A 16,612-nucleotide genomic window follows, 5' to 3' on the forward strand; every position below is an offset into this window, starting at 1 on the left:
AAAATCTTGTGAATCAAATTAAAATAAAAAACGTCTTTTTTAAATTTTTTACTTAAACTTTTTACTAAAACTTTTTTAAATTTAAAACGTCCTCTTCTTTCACTTGCACTACTCATAGCATTTCTTTGCATTATCTAAGTTCTAAGTCATAATTTCAACCGCAAAGTTTAGTTGTGTCGCTTTCACAAGTTTCAGCGCTAGCCAATACTATGGACAACATTGTTGAAACCTGGGTATTTTCGAAAAAAATGTGGTTCTGCTTTATAATTTTCCGATTTTTGTTGCTGATATCAGCATATTTTACCCTCGAGTGTCACTGTATATACTGTATCCTGTATATATAGGAAAAATTGTCTATAAAAATAGCTGAGCCAACGAAACCTTAGATCTGCAATTATCAGCTTATTAGTCCTTGGCCCATGAAAAATTCAAAGGTGAATCACTCATCGTACATATTTCTTGTAAGTACCAAAATATTTTTGTTTCTATAATGATAGGTACGATTAAAGAGCTCTTTCATTTACAAAACTCCTGTTTTTATATTGGCTCAGACGGCGAGTATTATAACATAGATTGACACAGGCTAACAAACGTGTGCGTAAATCACTTTGTTAAAAGAAAAGCATGAAATGCATGGATAGGGTGAAAGAGCTGTGGACTAAAAACCACAGGCCTAATAAAAAGGTTAAAAAATTTTAGAAAATATAAAATGTTTATGTCATTCTTTGTTTTAAACGTATTTTTGTTCTTTCTGTCTTTACAAGCAAAGAGAATATTTTTATTTACCTGAAGATTCAGGACGCTTTCGTAAACCTGAATAAAAGTTACATTATTATTGACAAAAAATAGAAAAAAAACTCCTGTATATATAGGGTGACCCTTAAAGAGGTAAAAACTTCATTGACATTGGGTACATAAAATTCATGAATTGGGGTGTTTACTAAACTTTAATTTTCAGGCAGGCACTATTTTCTATAGCATATGTGTTTGTTAAAAAACGGTCAACTATAGACGCTTTTTTACATTTATTATTTAAGACTAACTTCAAAAGCTATGGAAACATCTCACAATTCCTGTAGAGTTTATATTACATAATATAAATACTTGCCTGCTCCTTGTGTTATAGCAGCAATTAATATATTAGTATCTTTTTCTGATGGTGCCAGGTTGGCTTGCTGCACTGTGTGATAAAAACGCAGGCATATCAACAAACTGTCGTGCTATGAAACTCTAAATATTCATTAAAAAACATAGCTACCTGCCGACTCCGCATCCCAATCGTCACGTTCTGCTTGAATTAAATCCAACAGGGTCGCTACCATGTCATTCAGCATACTTACTTGACGCTATATGTGAAGAGAGTTTAATAAAGGTTAAAAGATGTGTAATCTGAATCTGAAAAGATTGTTTGGATTGTAGTGGTGGAGAATGGATAATACATAAAGCTTTGGACTAAAAATAGCAGTAAAAACATCACAGTTTTGACGTACTGCTTATTGCAAAAAAAATTCGATAATTTGAAAATGTTTGGGGTGGCTATTTTAAATGCATTTACCAAAAAAAGGAGAAAATAATCAGTTACTGATCCAAAAGACAAATGGTTTCATTATCTGAAAACTGCTAAATATAACTAGTATATAGTTGCAACTACTTGCCGCCCTTGTTTACCATGATACGACAGTTGTTCTTTCAAAGCTGATACATATGCACCCCTTATTTTCCAAAGCGATGATTAGCCCCAACACCAACATTGACCCCAGGGCTGGTTCTCTTTTTGTAAACCCTTGGGTCGAGGTTGCACCAACACGCGGAGTGCACAATGAAAGGATACTCAGTGTGTTTTATCTGATCACGTGTGCACATTCTACCTCCGCAAGCTTCTATGCTAGGTTTAAATCTGAAAGTTACATGCACATTCGATTTTGTTTCTAGTGGATTTTTTCAAGAGCAGCAAACAGTCTATAACTATTAAGATCCGGAAAGAATAACAAAATATTTCCAATTAAGTTTTTTAGAGAATTATTTTGAACAGTATTATATACAGTGATATACGGCTGAATTTCTTGCTACATTCTACCTCACTATAAATTGGATTATATTTATACTGTTTTGCATGCACAATTGATACTTTCAAAATGTTTAAAATGCAGTCTGTGAAGCTTTTAAAATAAAACTTTATAAATATTTATTTAAAAAAGGAATTAAAAAATCCCAATCAAAAAATAAGATTTCAAAAAATAAGACACACGCATAAAAAATGTAAAACTATATATCATACAACATAAAAATATAAAAAAAAATCAGGCCAACGATTACTTTAAAAATATTAAAGCTGCGGGTCTACTATTGACCTGCAGCTTTAATATTTTTAAATCAAATTTATAGGTTAAAAAATAATCTATAAAATCTGCAAAAACAAAATCTATAGATAAATGAATCAGTTCATGTCAATGGTGGCAAGTTTTTCTGCAACTTTAAGCCAAAAAACCTTGTGGTTTACTGGTTGTAACGTATCAGAAGGACTTTTCCTTTGATCATTTACAAATACGTCCTTTATATTTCCAGTTAGGAACTCTATTAAATTTGTCCTTTTTTTGACTCTAAAAATAATATATAATTGATCAAATAAGCAATCCAAAAATGAAGTTATAGTTTAAGGATTAACCAGTCACATGCAGGTAAAACAGACAAAAATCATTTGTCAACAACTATATAATGGGTCTTTTCAAAAATGCGTACATACTATAAATCGTCAATCTTATACTCCATTGCATATGCTTTGCTTTCGACTTACAGATCACTCCTCCCCGAAAAATCAACTTAAAGACTATTAATTATAACACGTTACTTGAAAAAAGGACAATTGGTAACTGTGGCAGGTCTAAGGTGTTAAAGTTGAAATAACAACGCACTTTTTGCAAAAAGGGCACCGAAAAAAAACCACACATTTTTTAAAGCGTATATAGATATGTAAGCCCTTCGAAGACCCCCTTCTCCTTGTACACTTTGATACGCTTTTCGACTACCTCTCTGCCTTCTTTTCCTTTGAGCATGCTAGTCATGGTGGGTGGGTGGTTTCGTGAAGAACGCCAGAAGCAACTGTAGAACTTGTGCAGAAAAATCTTGGTTATCATATAAAAGCTGCAAACGCAAATACACACTTTTAGCTACACACAAAGAATGAGAATTTCTAAGTGGGCTCAGTGAGTAAATGCGTAACTGTGTTGCAGTTTATATTTTAATAAATTTTTTTTGTGTACATTTTCTGAAGTTTAGCCGAATGTCAATTGGACGTTTAGAAAAATGCGAGTGCTCTCTCTTTCCCAAATCCAAACTTACACATTCTTTTTGCGCAGCTGAATTTCAGGGGTGACTACTTTACAGGACTTTACAGAACTTTAAATAAAGAAAAACAATTAAAATACTGCAGCTACTTACATTACATAGACATATAGCTAGCTACCTCCTCCAGGGTGTAGGCTTTTTAAGCAGTGTTCAAATGATGAGTCCAGCATGGAAATTGATCTAGCTAGCTATCAACATTATCAACAAAGTATTTTTCACAGCTATGTAATGCAAGAATGTGTCATCATTAAAGATTCTTCCAGATCACTGTCATCATCGCATGAGTGTCAATTACACCGTGATACTCACTCAAACCTTTCTATGGTCGCCGCCATGAGTTTGATTGCCCAAACCTGGCTTTTAAGTACAGTTTTACAATTTTTTTAGGTTCTATTCGTTTATTTTAAAGTTTGTGCTACTTCGAAGCTGTACTACTTAAGTAGTTTGTTTACACGAAATCAAGTAGCACAGCACGAAACGCAAGATTTCGCTCAGCAAAAAAATGTTTTTATTCACGTCTGGCGGACTAAGAGTCGAACCTTATGGGGCGGCAATAAAATGTTAGCAATTTAAAATTTTTGTTGCAGGATTAGTTTCACAAAAAAAAAAACAATTTTTAGGGGAGATGAAAAATACCTGAGCGTCATCAATTTGAATAGATGAAGCTTGCATAATCAAATGCTGCTCCTCTTTCTCAACTTCTGGTTCATATTTCGTGCGCATAGCATCAGGGACTAAAGAAATAAGAATTATAGCTTACACAATAAATTGACTAGCCACAGAAAGGATAACAATAAAAATATCGACGTACCCACTTCATGGTTAAATATAGGTATTCGATTTTCAGTGAAACCCTACAAACATTTGTTGATATAAAAACAATTAATGAATAATTACACAAATTAAAAAATAACTACAAAAATTATAATTGAATTTAACATGGAAAAGAATGTTACACATCTTCATACAAGAATGTCTACTTTTAGCAAAATTTCCAGAATGTGAAATTTTCACTAACTTTTTAATTTTACATCAAATTTCAGCAGCGGAGGAGTTTTCGATAAAAAAATAAATAAAATCTTACGTTCATAATTTGTGAAAATTTCTGTTTACGTTTATAATTTGTGAAAATTTCTGATTGTGAAAATATTTGACATTATTACCCGGGAGGGTGGCATCATTATTTTCGAAAATCGTGCAGTGTGAATGGTTAAAACTTACGTCATAGCGGGCAATATTCCACGGTATTGCCAGCTACCATAGCAACCGTGTATATAGTTTAAATACGGTAGCATTAAATGTAAATAAACACGGAAAAAAGTAAACAAAACGCGAAAAAGAAGTGAAACTTACTTTATCTTTTTTGTAGCTACGATAAAAACCTGTAATGTTTACACGATATTCCATTCAAAAAAAAAAAATTTTTAGTTCGAATGTCCATTCCATGGGAATAGTGTCTATAAAGACATGGTTTTTACATCCTGCTTATAATGTTATAATTTTTGTAAAATGCAGCACCTGGATAATAATCCATATAATAACTGCTTATTTCTGGCAATACCTTCGAATATCACGTCACGCTGGATTCATCTATAATTTTTTTCACATTACCTGTGCACTTTACCACATGCAATATGACAATTGGAACGAATTTTATAGAATTTAAAGTGTGTGTGTTAAGTTATTTATTATTGTTTTGTTTCTGATTTTGTAATCTAATGGGCGATGACTGTATGCACTGAAATGACTGATTTTTCTAAATTTTGATGTGTTTCGTAACCTTTTGGTGGAAGATTGATGCAATATACGACATGCTGAATGAAATTATTTTTGTTGATTTAGATGTGTTTCTCAAAAACCAATCTGTTTTACATTTTGTGTAAACTTTTGTTTACGAACCGTATACAATGTTTCCAAAATAATGATCTTTTTTAATTCAAGTTTATTCTTTGCTTATTGATTTTTTGATATTTAGGTTCAGAATTGTTGGTAAAGGGCAGTACGGATCATCATACTAAAAGAGAAAAATTTTTGTGTTCTTAACTGGTTGATTTTTACACTGTGTGTAAATTTTTGTGGGAGAGAATGGTATGCAACTGAAATGACTGATTTTTGTAGATTTGCGTTTAATGTTTTCTAAACTATGGCTTTTTCATATTTTTGTATAAGCTTTTAAGGGAAAGACAATATTTATAATGTGTAAAGAACTTATTTTTGTTGATTTGTGCTAACTCTTGCAGGCCAACTTTTTGACATTTCAGAATAAAATACTGAGGGTTTTCAACATAATCACTTATAAGATGTACATATTTGAGATGCGTTATTTCTGACATTGTTATTATCCGTGTTGTGACTGTCGGTGTTCTTACTGTCGGTTTTGTGAGTATTGGTGTTGTGAGTGTCGATGTTGTGAGTGTCGTTGTTGTAACTTTTTATCAACTAGATTTTGCACCTTGCAAGCTGTTCTTTTTTTATTTTGTGTAAGATTTGACATTTAACATTTTGTGTAAGATTTTAAGAACATTTTTTTTCTATATGCATTTCTTACGTCAGCAAAAAACATCTAAAGCAACTTATTTTTTTAATGACCTTTTGCCTAAGTGGATTTTTCCACGGGCCTTATCGACTAGTCTCTTATAATAATACAGAGCTTCTGTCTGTGACTTTTGCAAAGTGGATAAAATTTCTTTGATAAAGTCTACAAAACATCGCCTATAAATTTGTTCTGTAAATTAGCAAACTTTGACGTTAGAGCAATATTGACGTCAAAGGAAAGTGTATTAAGATTAGGGAAGCCATTGCATTGCACTTTTAAATTTAAGGCTAAATAACTTGGAAACGGATGGAAATAACTGACGTCCCTCCTGCGTGGGTAACTAGGGACCACCTGGGACCAATTTGGGTAAGTTTCCCAAACCTGAGTTTCCCTGAATCCGTTTCGGAATGGACGGTTTGATGACGTCATCACAAAACCTACAAACCCCAATATCTCTGCAACCGTTTGTCAAAAGTCCATGTTCCTATACATTTTCTTGATCAGCATTTCAAGATCTATACGATGAGTGCAACGGGTGTACAAATTTGTGAAGAATTTTTTTTTGGAACTTTTGGTAGGGACTTTGCTGACGTCAGCAAAATTTTTAAGCCCTTATATCTCCTTAAGCGTTTGTCAAATACATACAATACTATACATTATTTTGATCAACGTTTTAACATCTACACCTTACAGACAACGAATGACTAAATTTCACCAATTTTCTTTTTGTATATGCACTGCTGACGTCAACAAAAAAACTAAAGCAACCTATTTTTCCATTGTTTTTCTGCCATAGTGGATTTTTCCACGGGCTTTACTGACTAGTCTATATAATAATACGCCAGTTCCGTGTCTCTGTGACAGGAAAAGTTGATATCGCCATTTTTCTTTGATCTTACCGAAATTTTCTTTGAAGTAACCGAAAAATGCATGTCTAATATGTTAAATTTTCTGACGTTACGGCGCGACACCAATAACACTACTTTAACGTCAATATCCTATATTAAATTAATGAAGCCATTACAGTGCACATAAAACTTTGAGGCCAAATAACTTGGAAACAAGGTGGTGACGTCAATGATTTTTCACCGCGTGGGTAACTAGGGACCACCTAGGACCAATTTGGGTAATTTTCCTAAATATGGGTTCCCGAATCCGTTTCGGAATGGACGGGTTGATGAAGTCATCAAAAAACCTTTAAACCCTAATATCTCTGCATCCGTTTGTCACAAGTACACTATCCTATACATTTTCTTGATCAGCGTTTCAAGATCTATACGATGAAGGCAACAGGCATACACATTTCTGAAAAAAAAAATTTGTGTTCTGACATGTCTCTGCTGACGTCAGAAAAATTTAAATGACGGTTGTTTTACTCTGTTAATCTCCCTAAGTGGATTTTTCCACGGGCCTTATCGACTAGTTGACCTCTAATACAATAATAACCAATTACCCCCCGGTTGTACCGCAAAATATCGCCCGAGGTCTAAGTGCCGACCGAGCATGCAAGGTCGGTGCAATGATTGACTCATCGTATCGACCTCGCAAGCCCGATCTATACTTTTGACGTCGGGTAATATTTCTCGGTATAGATGGACAAAACAGTTTATATTGTATTTATTAACTGATGCTATTTTCCAGATTTTGTAGAAACCAGGATTATTTTCTAAAAATTTACTTGTGACAAGGTTGTAAAAACCAGGTTTTGTTAAAAAAAGAAAACGTTCGATTAGAATTTCATTGTTTCAATTTTTCAAATACATGTACAAAGAGAAAACAAAACATTTGAATAACTATATATAGAACTTTTTTACAAGTTTATTCTTCGTCAGAAGAAGAGTCTATCCCACACAAATTCGACGTAATGGGGTAATCGGTTGTTATTGTATTAGCATTGCCCTCATAAACAGTTATTATAGGGTTATTATTATAAAATCTATATCAAAGACCAAATTTGTATAATTTCTTATTATCACTAAAAAAACACTTACTGCTAACTCCTCATCGTGCTCCTGAGACACAAGAATGGGTAAAATGCATAAATTTCGCAGTACTGGCATTCGATCATTCTTTAGAACTTTGTTCAACGTATTGATTTGACCTAAAAGGGTCCAAAATCCATTGACGAAAACATGAAGGTAAACATAACAGTAGAATTCACATAACCTAAATTTTATTGTTAATTCTAAGTTACCATAATAATTTGAAATAGCACCTAACAAGTTTAAGCACTTCCCAGTCCCATGGATTTTTTAATGGTCTCTATTTTATGCAAAAATTCAAGTTTACTGGTTGTAAAATTCTGATACTATATAAAAGCTATATACAACCTAAAGCTAAACTTTTTAAAATATGTAAGTCATAAAAGTTCCCAGAGCGCTAATTTAATCATTACGCCAAAGAGCTGTCACTATTATATTTTTTCATCTTGGCATGTTAATAAATTCACCTTTATAAATCTTAATTATGACATCATGCAGTATAATTGTAACTGGAAACATTTATCCCCTATATTGGTCACAGAGGATATGGTTACAGCTGCCAGCAAGAAGATAAAGCAAGAAAATCAGTTGGACCATCAGGTGTGAGAGCAAAAAAGAAGTATCAAAGGTATAGCAATCGCATAACGACAACTAGTAAAAAATAGTACTTGGTTTATCAAGTAAAACTAAAAACCTTACTACAAAAGTTAAATGGCCCCGCATCATGTACACTAAAGGACTTGTTGCAAATTTGATGTAATCTCTGGGTTCATAAAAAAGATGCTAAATGGCCTCACATCATGTAATCTAAATGACCTGTTGCAAATTTGATTTAATCTCTGGGTTTATAAAAGATGTTTGGGACACTCCCCTAAATCCAAATCCTACTAATAATTTAAAATGGCCTTGTAGCGTTTGCAACAAGAATGTTTTACGTAATCAAAAAGCTATTCAGTGTGACCTTTGTGATAAATGGCGTCACATTACATGTGATGGGACATTACCAAAAACCTACAATGATCTAACCGCAAATGAGCTTGACAATAGCTGCTGGTATTGCCTTTGGTGTGTCGTAAAATTTCGTTATGAAAACATTCCTTTTACCCTATTAGATAATTCAGAAGTGCATAACCTAAAGGATCTTGACTCTATTTCAACTAGTCACAATATTCCTAATGCAACCATAGTATCTAATGCTAGCCAGCTTGATTTTCAGTTCAAACCTAACGATAATATTGGTGATGATGTACAAGAAATTCCTAGTCTAGTGGACAGTCACTATCATACTGTCCAGTCTTTTTACAATATTAATGCTAAAAATAAGCTGAATCTCTTTCACTCAAACGTCAATGGCCTTGAATCTAAGTTTGAAAATATACATCAATTTTTATCTGACTGTCCTTCACTCCTTGATATCATTGCAATCTCAGAAACATCTGAGTAAAATGATGGATTTCTTTCCAACATTTCTATTGCCGGTTATAACAACTTTTTATGCCAACAATCAAAGCTAAAGGTGGTACACTCCTTTTTGTTAATAGTCTAAATCTAATCAGTTCCAGAGTACTTGGATTGAGATCTCTAGCAAAACAAATAAAATCATTATTTATGGTTGTATCTATACCAACATCCTAGACAAAATTTAGACGATTTTCTTTTTTATATGGAGCATGTCCTTATGAAATTAGCCAAAGAAAATAGAGAAGTTTACATTTGTGGTGAGTTTAACATAAATCTTCTACAACTAGAGAAAGTTAGCTCCTTGCTTAATTTTTATAACTTACTCTGTAGCTATAGCTTTCTCCCCCTTATTCAACATCCTTCTAGGGTGGTAGAAAATTAAAAACTTTAATTGATAATATTTTCAGCAATAATATCTGGGATAAAATGTGTAGTGGGAACATCTACTTCTCCCTATCAGAGCACTTTTCCCAAATTGCTTCTGTAAATAGCTCAAAACTAGACTCTAAGCCAAAGATTGTATTTTCAAGGGACTTTTCAAAGTATGATGCAGATGCCTTTAGAGACGATATCTCAATTCAAAATTGGAAGATTGAAGGTGAAAGCAATAACTTAATGAATGATTTTTTATGGCGGCTTGAAGGCTGTGTAGATAGAGACATGCACCTATGAAAAAACTAACTTTTAATGAACTGAAACTTAAAACTAAACCTTGGATTGACCAAAACCTCTCAAAAATGATCAGGTTAAAAAATAAATTGTTTACGAGAAAAAAAGACAACCTAAAAATGATAATGTGAAGAGAGCCGAGCTTATAAACTTTTTAGAAATAGGGTTAACAGTACTTTAAATCTAAAATTGTTCAACACAACTCTTACTTTCTAACTCATAGCAATAATATAAAGAAAACTTAGAAAGGTATTCGCTATTTAATCAACACAAAAAAATCAACTCAAATCAAGGCATTTCTCAACTTAATGTCAATGGTTCGATTATTAACGATTCAAAATTGATAGTCAATCATGTGAACGACTTTTTTGTGAATGCTGGTCCTAATTTAGATAAAAGTATTTCTAAAATAAAAAACATCAAGACAATGAATTTTTATTACCAACGTTACTTCACAGGAGGTGCTTGATATTATTCAAGGTTTGGAAAGTAAAAGTTTAGGTCCTGCAAGTATACCTATTAACATTAAAATTTGTGGCTGATCTGATTATAATTTCACTTTGCAGTTTAATTAATAACTCGTTTTTAACTGGTACTTTTCCTAATGCTTTGAAGGTTGCTAAAGTCATCCCTCTACATAAGGGGGGTTCCACGCAAGATCTGAATAGCTTTAGACCAATATCTTTGCTATCTGTTTTTGATAAGATCATAGAAAAATTAATGCATAAAAGACTTCACAATTTTCTTGAATTAAATTAAATTTTGTTTAAGAACGAATTTGGACTTAAAAAGAATAATTCTACTGTATTTGCTCTAATGGAAATGACAGAACACATTAGGAACTCAATTGACAATGGCAAATTTGGATGTGGTATATTTATAGATCTAAAAAAGCATTTTATACTGTTAATCACAAAATATTATTATCCAAACTTGAACACTATGGTGTCAGGGGTGCTTCTTTAGATTGGTTTGAGTCTTATTTATCAGATAGACAACAATATGTATATCTTAAAAATGAATCTTCTTCCCCCAAAACAATTACAACCAGGGTCACCAAAAGGGTCTGTACTTGGCCCACTTCTCTTCTTACTTTATACATCAATGATCTGCCTAACATTTCATCTAAACTGTTATTTTTTTCTTTTTGCTGATGATACAAACATCTATTTTGAATCTGATAGTCTTCTCAAGCTAGAAAACTGTATCAACCAAGAGCTCAAACATTTAAGCCTATAGTTAAATATCAATCGTTTAGCTCTGAATCTAAGTAAAACCAACTTTCACAGCAACAACAAAACTCTGCATCACAATGTTACTCTAAAACTTAATAATTGTGCAATCACTCAAAGTGATTGTAAAAATACCTTGGTGTTTATGTTGATCAACATTTAAACTGTAAACAACATATCTCAGTACTGTCTAAAAAAATTAGCCAAAGCATAGGTCCAATGTAAAGCTAAGACCATTTGTGAACATAAATGTGCTTAAAAATGTTTATATTAGTAATTTATTCTCATATTGTTTATGGCATTTAAGTCTGGGGGTCAGCTTGTGATTCTGTCCTTAGACAGATTCTCACTTGACAAAAAAATCTTTTTGATTAAGGTACTGTTTCAGACCCACTTACACTTCATCATAACAGGTCTAACCTTGTAAATTATGGTGGCAATATGTTTAGGGTTTCTGGTCCAGTTCTCTGGAACACTTCTTCTTCTTCTTTAAATACAAAATAGAAAGGTATTGAAGTTTCTACTAATTTTTTTTCTCATGTAACCCAGAACTAGTTCAGCGATTTTACAGGGTCCTACTCACATCTTTTAACTGGCCTCCGACTGTTTTGAGAGGCCCCCTGCTGGTTGTGATAGTTTGTAAATACTTCCTTGTAATTATTCCGTTCAATTTTTGTAAACTTGCATTCCCAGAAAAGATTATCTGTATCTGTATCTGTTGGGACTTAAAAAACTTAAGGAAGACAGTATTTTCAAATGCAAAAAGTGTAAAGGTGACAGCACCCTAAAAGTTTAAACTTCACTGACACATTTAAAGCTGTGTCAACTTTTTAATAATTTGGAGATGTAATTGGAGAATCAGGTGGTTTGTGTAGATGTACAACTATATACATCACTTCAGCATGGAACATCCTTAGACAAATATTGCTAATAATTATGAAATGTTGCTTTTGCTAAGGAATAAGAGTAACAGCTCCAGCTCCTGCTGGAGATATAATTCCAATATATATATTTTACATCTTTTTACAATATGATTTGTTAGATTTGTGGTGTCTAACTCGAACAGTGTTTTAGAACACAAGAAATTCACAAAAAGAAAAGTAATTGATCATCTTCCCAGACAACATCCACAACCTTGTTCGAGTGATATCATCACAAAGGTACTCAAAGACCTCGACAATGAAAGGAAACTCATTGAGGAACAAATAAAATGGTGAATATTAATTATGCCAAGAAAAATACAATCATAAAGAGTGCAGGCCTGCCAGAAGTAAACAAACCCTATAAATGATGGCTAAGGTAAGGTAAACTTTACAACTAACGTTAACTTAAGTAAACAATATTTACCAAAAAAATACAACATGTACACACACCTGATAACAAGGCAAAATTATCCAACACCTGTGGCCTGAAAAAAAATGTAAGTTTAGTTGTACAACAACTTGTAAAGTATAACTCTAAACTATTGAGAGCAGCAACAGTAGTAAAATATATAACAGATGCACAACTGATTTATTTGCATACCATGTCAGTGATTCATGCTCCAACTTCAACAGAAAGCTTTGCAGAGATATTTTTATATCACCTACACGGCTGATTAAGTTCTGTAGAGATGTTTCAATTGCTTTCTCATCCTAGAAAATAAATGGAAAAACAAATTTTACCTCTTATTGAGATTTTTTTGCCAAAGGAAGATTTAGAAAGGCCAACCATATATATCTTACCTGCATATTAAATACATGTGATTTCCATTAATTGCAAATATTTCTAGGCAAAAAAGCACAGAGATAATTATAACCTAAAACACACTTAACTGTTATCAAAATTATTTCACAACTTTAATCACAATGTAGTTTATGGAAATGTTGAAGATCCCACATGCACGCAAACCAATGCTTTTATGTTTGCAAAGTTTTTCCAAATTATTGAAATTGCTAAAAAGCAAAGCGTCAATTCAGAAAACAATTTTAGAAGGCCTTATTATTACTAAAAATATTTTTTGGGGAAGTCTATATTTATTTGGTTTGTTTCTACTTGTGGCTGCACCAGCAATAAATATTTATTTAAAAATATGGTAATATTCCATTCAGTAGCATTTTTGAGATTTATAACAAACCTTCAAGCTTTGTTTTTTCAAAAGGAAATAATAGTTTATTTAGGCTTTATATGTTTCATTTAGAGGTTTTACATTTACATATTTTAAACTCAAACACACAAAATTATTATGTCTATATACCTAAAAGATTACGTAATAACCTGCTAGAGTCAGAGATAAGTGTTAAGTTGAACCTTCAGGCCCCTCGATGAAGAAGGGGTATAGTACCCCTGTGATAAAATTCCTACGTTTATATAACTGCATACGCGATTGCGTACATATGTAACCTTACTTAACCTAGTGGTGAAATTGTTTTGTATTTCTATTGCTTAGCAGTGCTCCTATTTTCATCCTCTCTCTATAACATAATCCAGGAGAACATTTCTTTTTTTGTCCTATGCTATGCTAATCTCATTATATATTTGCAATCACATTAGGCACATTAAAATGATTTGCTTCTGGTTATAGAGCAATACTGCAGGTTTCACTTCTAGGTGTTATTAACATGTACTTCATTACCTATTGCCTAGGATTTAATTACATTGTTGTTAAAAAATAGAAAGAAGTTAAAATTAAACTAATTTTCTTTTTGTATTTTGCTACTTTTAAGCAACATGTGGCCACTGAAAATATAAAAAATAAATTAAAAATGATAAAAAGACACATGCAACTATCTCCTCATTATTACTGTAATTCATTCTATCATACACACTGTAATTGCTGATATGTAAATGAATAACAAAATTATGAAAACATTAGAAAAAAATCTTCCGTACATACTAGTTACAAACAATCCGAAAGAATATTTATATATGTTGTTTATTTTTATGCCAAAACTTTAAATATATAAAATACATATATACATAAAAAACAGTTTTTTGCCATTTTTATTTTTTGTCTATTTTTTAATACAAGATCTATGAGACCATAGTAGAAGTATATAATAAGGAGAACACAAAAACAGCCTTGTGTCAAAATCTGTGCTCATCTTCTTTTTAAATGTTTTTAAGTGAGCCCAGCAGAGGAAAAGGAGAGCCAAGAAGAAAAAAACAGGGCAGAAGTTAAGAACCAAATCAAAGAATATGTTCAACTGAAAGAAAAATATTTACTTAAAATGACTGATTTATATAGTTTCCATTGTTCTGTTGTTTCCCATTTTTTGAAAGAAAAAAGGTACAGTATTAAAAATTCACAGTTTTTTGGTCTGGAAATTAGTGGCACACAAATGGCTAAATTACAAAATTTAGTACGTTAAAAGTGATTAAAATATGTCAAATCACCTGAATGTTTGCAGATTTTTTTTCATCAATAAGGTATGTGATAATAAATAAAGTGAATTTAGTCTTTTTCAATTTTCTGATTGCTTTTTTTAAAATTTTTCAGGTGGGGAAATAAAGTTAAGAAGTTATAAAGTGACTTTAAAACATTTTACAAGCTTTAAAATGAAATAAATTTGAGAAAACAAATTGGAAACAATGTCTTTACTACAAAGTCATAGCAGCCTAAGAGTTCAAAGTTACAGTACAGTCTGAATGTAATCTACCGCGGACGCAAAACTCACATGTATAGTTACACAGACCAATAAAATTGTGATAGCTTTTGTTTTTTAAGAAAATAATTGCCTCGCTGATAAACATTGACCCCATGCGATCGATTGTTTAATCACAATAGGTTGCAAGATCAATTTTAGCAATCTATTTTGCACAAACTCTTTACAAATTTTTAATTGCAGTAATTAAATATGAAAGTTTAGTTGCTTGTGTTCCATTACAAAATTAGTTATCGGAGTTGAATTAGAAATAGTATTTTAAAATAAAGTTACTTGTGTATTTTTACAAAATGTAATTTGTCTAGAAAATTTTAATTTGTCTGTGGCGATAGAAATGTTTTTTTAGATTGCATTTTAAATGTTTACAAACCAAAAATGGTGATAGAAATGTTTTTTAGATCGCATTTTTAAAGTTTATAAACGAAAAGCAGTAATAAAAATGTTTTTTAGATCGCGTTTTAAAAGTTTATAAACAAAAAGCGGCAATAGAAATTTATTTTTAAGATCGCATTTTAAAAGTTTATAAACGAAAAGCCGCAATAAAAAAAGTATGCTTGCAAGTATTTCAGAATATACAGTTGTTTTACAAAAATAAACTGTAGTTGTATTCTTTTAATAAAAAAACGTGCGAGTCAATTAATAGTTGTGAACAATGCTCTCATATATTTCTTAAATTAAATCCGCTGGAATCTTTTTAAGTAATTAAACCAACAATACAATCTATTATAAAACTTCGTGAAAGATTTTTATTATGTAAATACTTTGCGCTAATACTTAAGGGAATAGCTTATGAATACATTTACACAATGCATCTCGCTATTACAAGAAATATAATTGTTCTAATATTTCTACAAGAGCGCATTGTTTTTTAACACGCAAATATAAACTCGCAAAACCCTGAAGGGATTTAATTATAACAAAAGACAAACGACTGCCGTCCTCCACGCAAGGGTGTGGTATTACCGTGTACGCGGTAGATTACATTCAGACTGTACTGTACCTCCAAAAAAAAATGCCAATCATGGTTTATAGACTTGTGCTGGGGATGCCATTATAAGATATAAAACCTGAAAATTTTCTTCTATAAACTTGTGCAGGGGATGCAATGCAACAAGTAAAACTCAAATTTTTCTTATAGCAATCCTCTTCCCCTCCTCAAACTTGATTAGGTCTCTTAATTAAATGATAAATTTATTATTTGAATCCCTCCAAAACTTCCATATGGCCTTCTTTTAATACAAATTTAGACAACCAGTTAAGGTTTAAAAACTACCTATACACCCACCCTTCCTATCTTGTACCTAGTTGGCTAAATTATTTTGAATTGCTATCTTTTTTCTATCTAGCTATTTAGTCCTGACACTTATCATTTTAATTAGCGCTATTGATCTGAGAAATAAATGTATATAAATTTGTCAGAATAAAATAAATGCGAATCTATCTAGAGAAAAAGAGATTTTTCCCTGCATAAAATAATTTAGGTACTCCTGGTAAGAATATATATAATTTGTGTAAACAAATTTCAATAACTTTAGTTAAAATACAGTCTAGAAAAGAGGTATACCTAACTCTTATCAGTTATGTTCAAGAACAAAAACGAAAGTGAACCAAGGGGTTTTAGATGATGAAATAAAGTTTTCTATTGTTTTCCAATTCAAGGCATGCAACTTTGTCCCAATGCTTTTGAGGTTATTTACATCGGACCTAGTCATGCTATGGTACATCTCGGAAACCCTGAGGGCG

At 31.9% G+C, this 16,612-nt stretch overlaps 1 protein-coding gene across 1 annotated transcript in view; it reads right to left on the reverse strand.

Annotated features, from left to right (window-relative positions):
• The window catches only part of LOC130656070 (mediator of RNA polymerase II transcription subunit 8-like), a 24,102-nt gene extending 7,598 nt beyond the window's left edge, over window positions 1-16,504 (reverse strand). The window contains exons 1-10 of the mRNA XM_057458912.1: window positions 16,434-16,504; window positions 12,950-12,992; window positions 12,750-12,859; window positions 12,599-12,633; window positions 7,873-7,982; window positions 4,157-4,199; window positions 3,982-4,079; window positions 1,259-1,346; window positions 1,109-1,180; window positions 787-813 (exon numbers count right to left, since the gene is read on the reverse strand). Coding sequence (XP_057314895.1) covers window positions 787-813; window positions 1,109-1,180; window positions 1,259-1,346; window positions 3,982-4,079; window positions 4,157-4,199; window positions 7,873-7,982; window positions 12,599-12,633; window positions 12,750-12,859; window positions 12,950-12,955 — 589 coding nt within the window. The 5' untranslated portion in view covers window positions 12,956-12,992; window positions 16,434-16,504. The remainder of the gene's footprint in view (window positions 1-786; window positions 814-1,108; window positions 1,181-1,258; window positions 1,347-3,981; window positions 4,080-4,156; window positions 4,200-7,872; window positions 7,983-12,598; window positions 12,634-12,749; window positions 12,860-12,949; window positions 12,993-16,433) is intronic.
• Window positions 16,505-16,612: the final 108 nt, after the last annotated feature.

This window comes from Hydractinia symbiolongicarpus, chromosome 8 (genome assembly GCF_029227915.1).
Source record: "Hydractinia symbiolongicarpus strain clone_291-10 chromosome 8, HSymV2.1, whole genome shotgun sequence".
In the NCBI taxonomy this organism is placed as follows: Eukaryota; Metazoa; Cnidaria; class Hydrozoa; order Anthoathecata; family Hydractiniidae; genus Hydractinia; species Hydractinia symbiolongicarpus.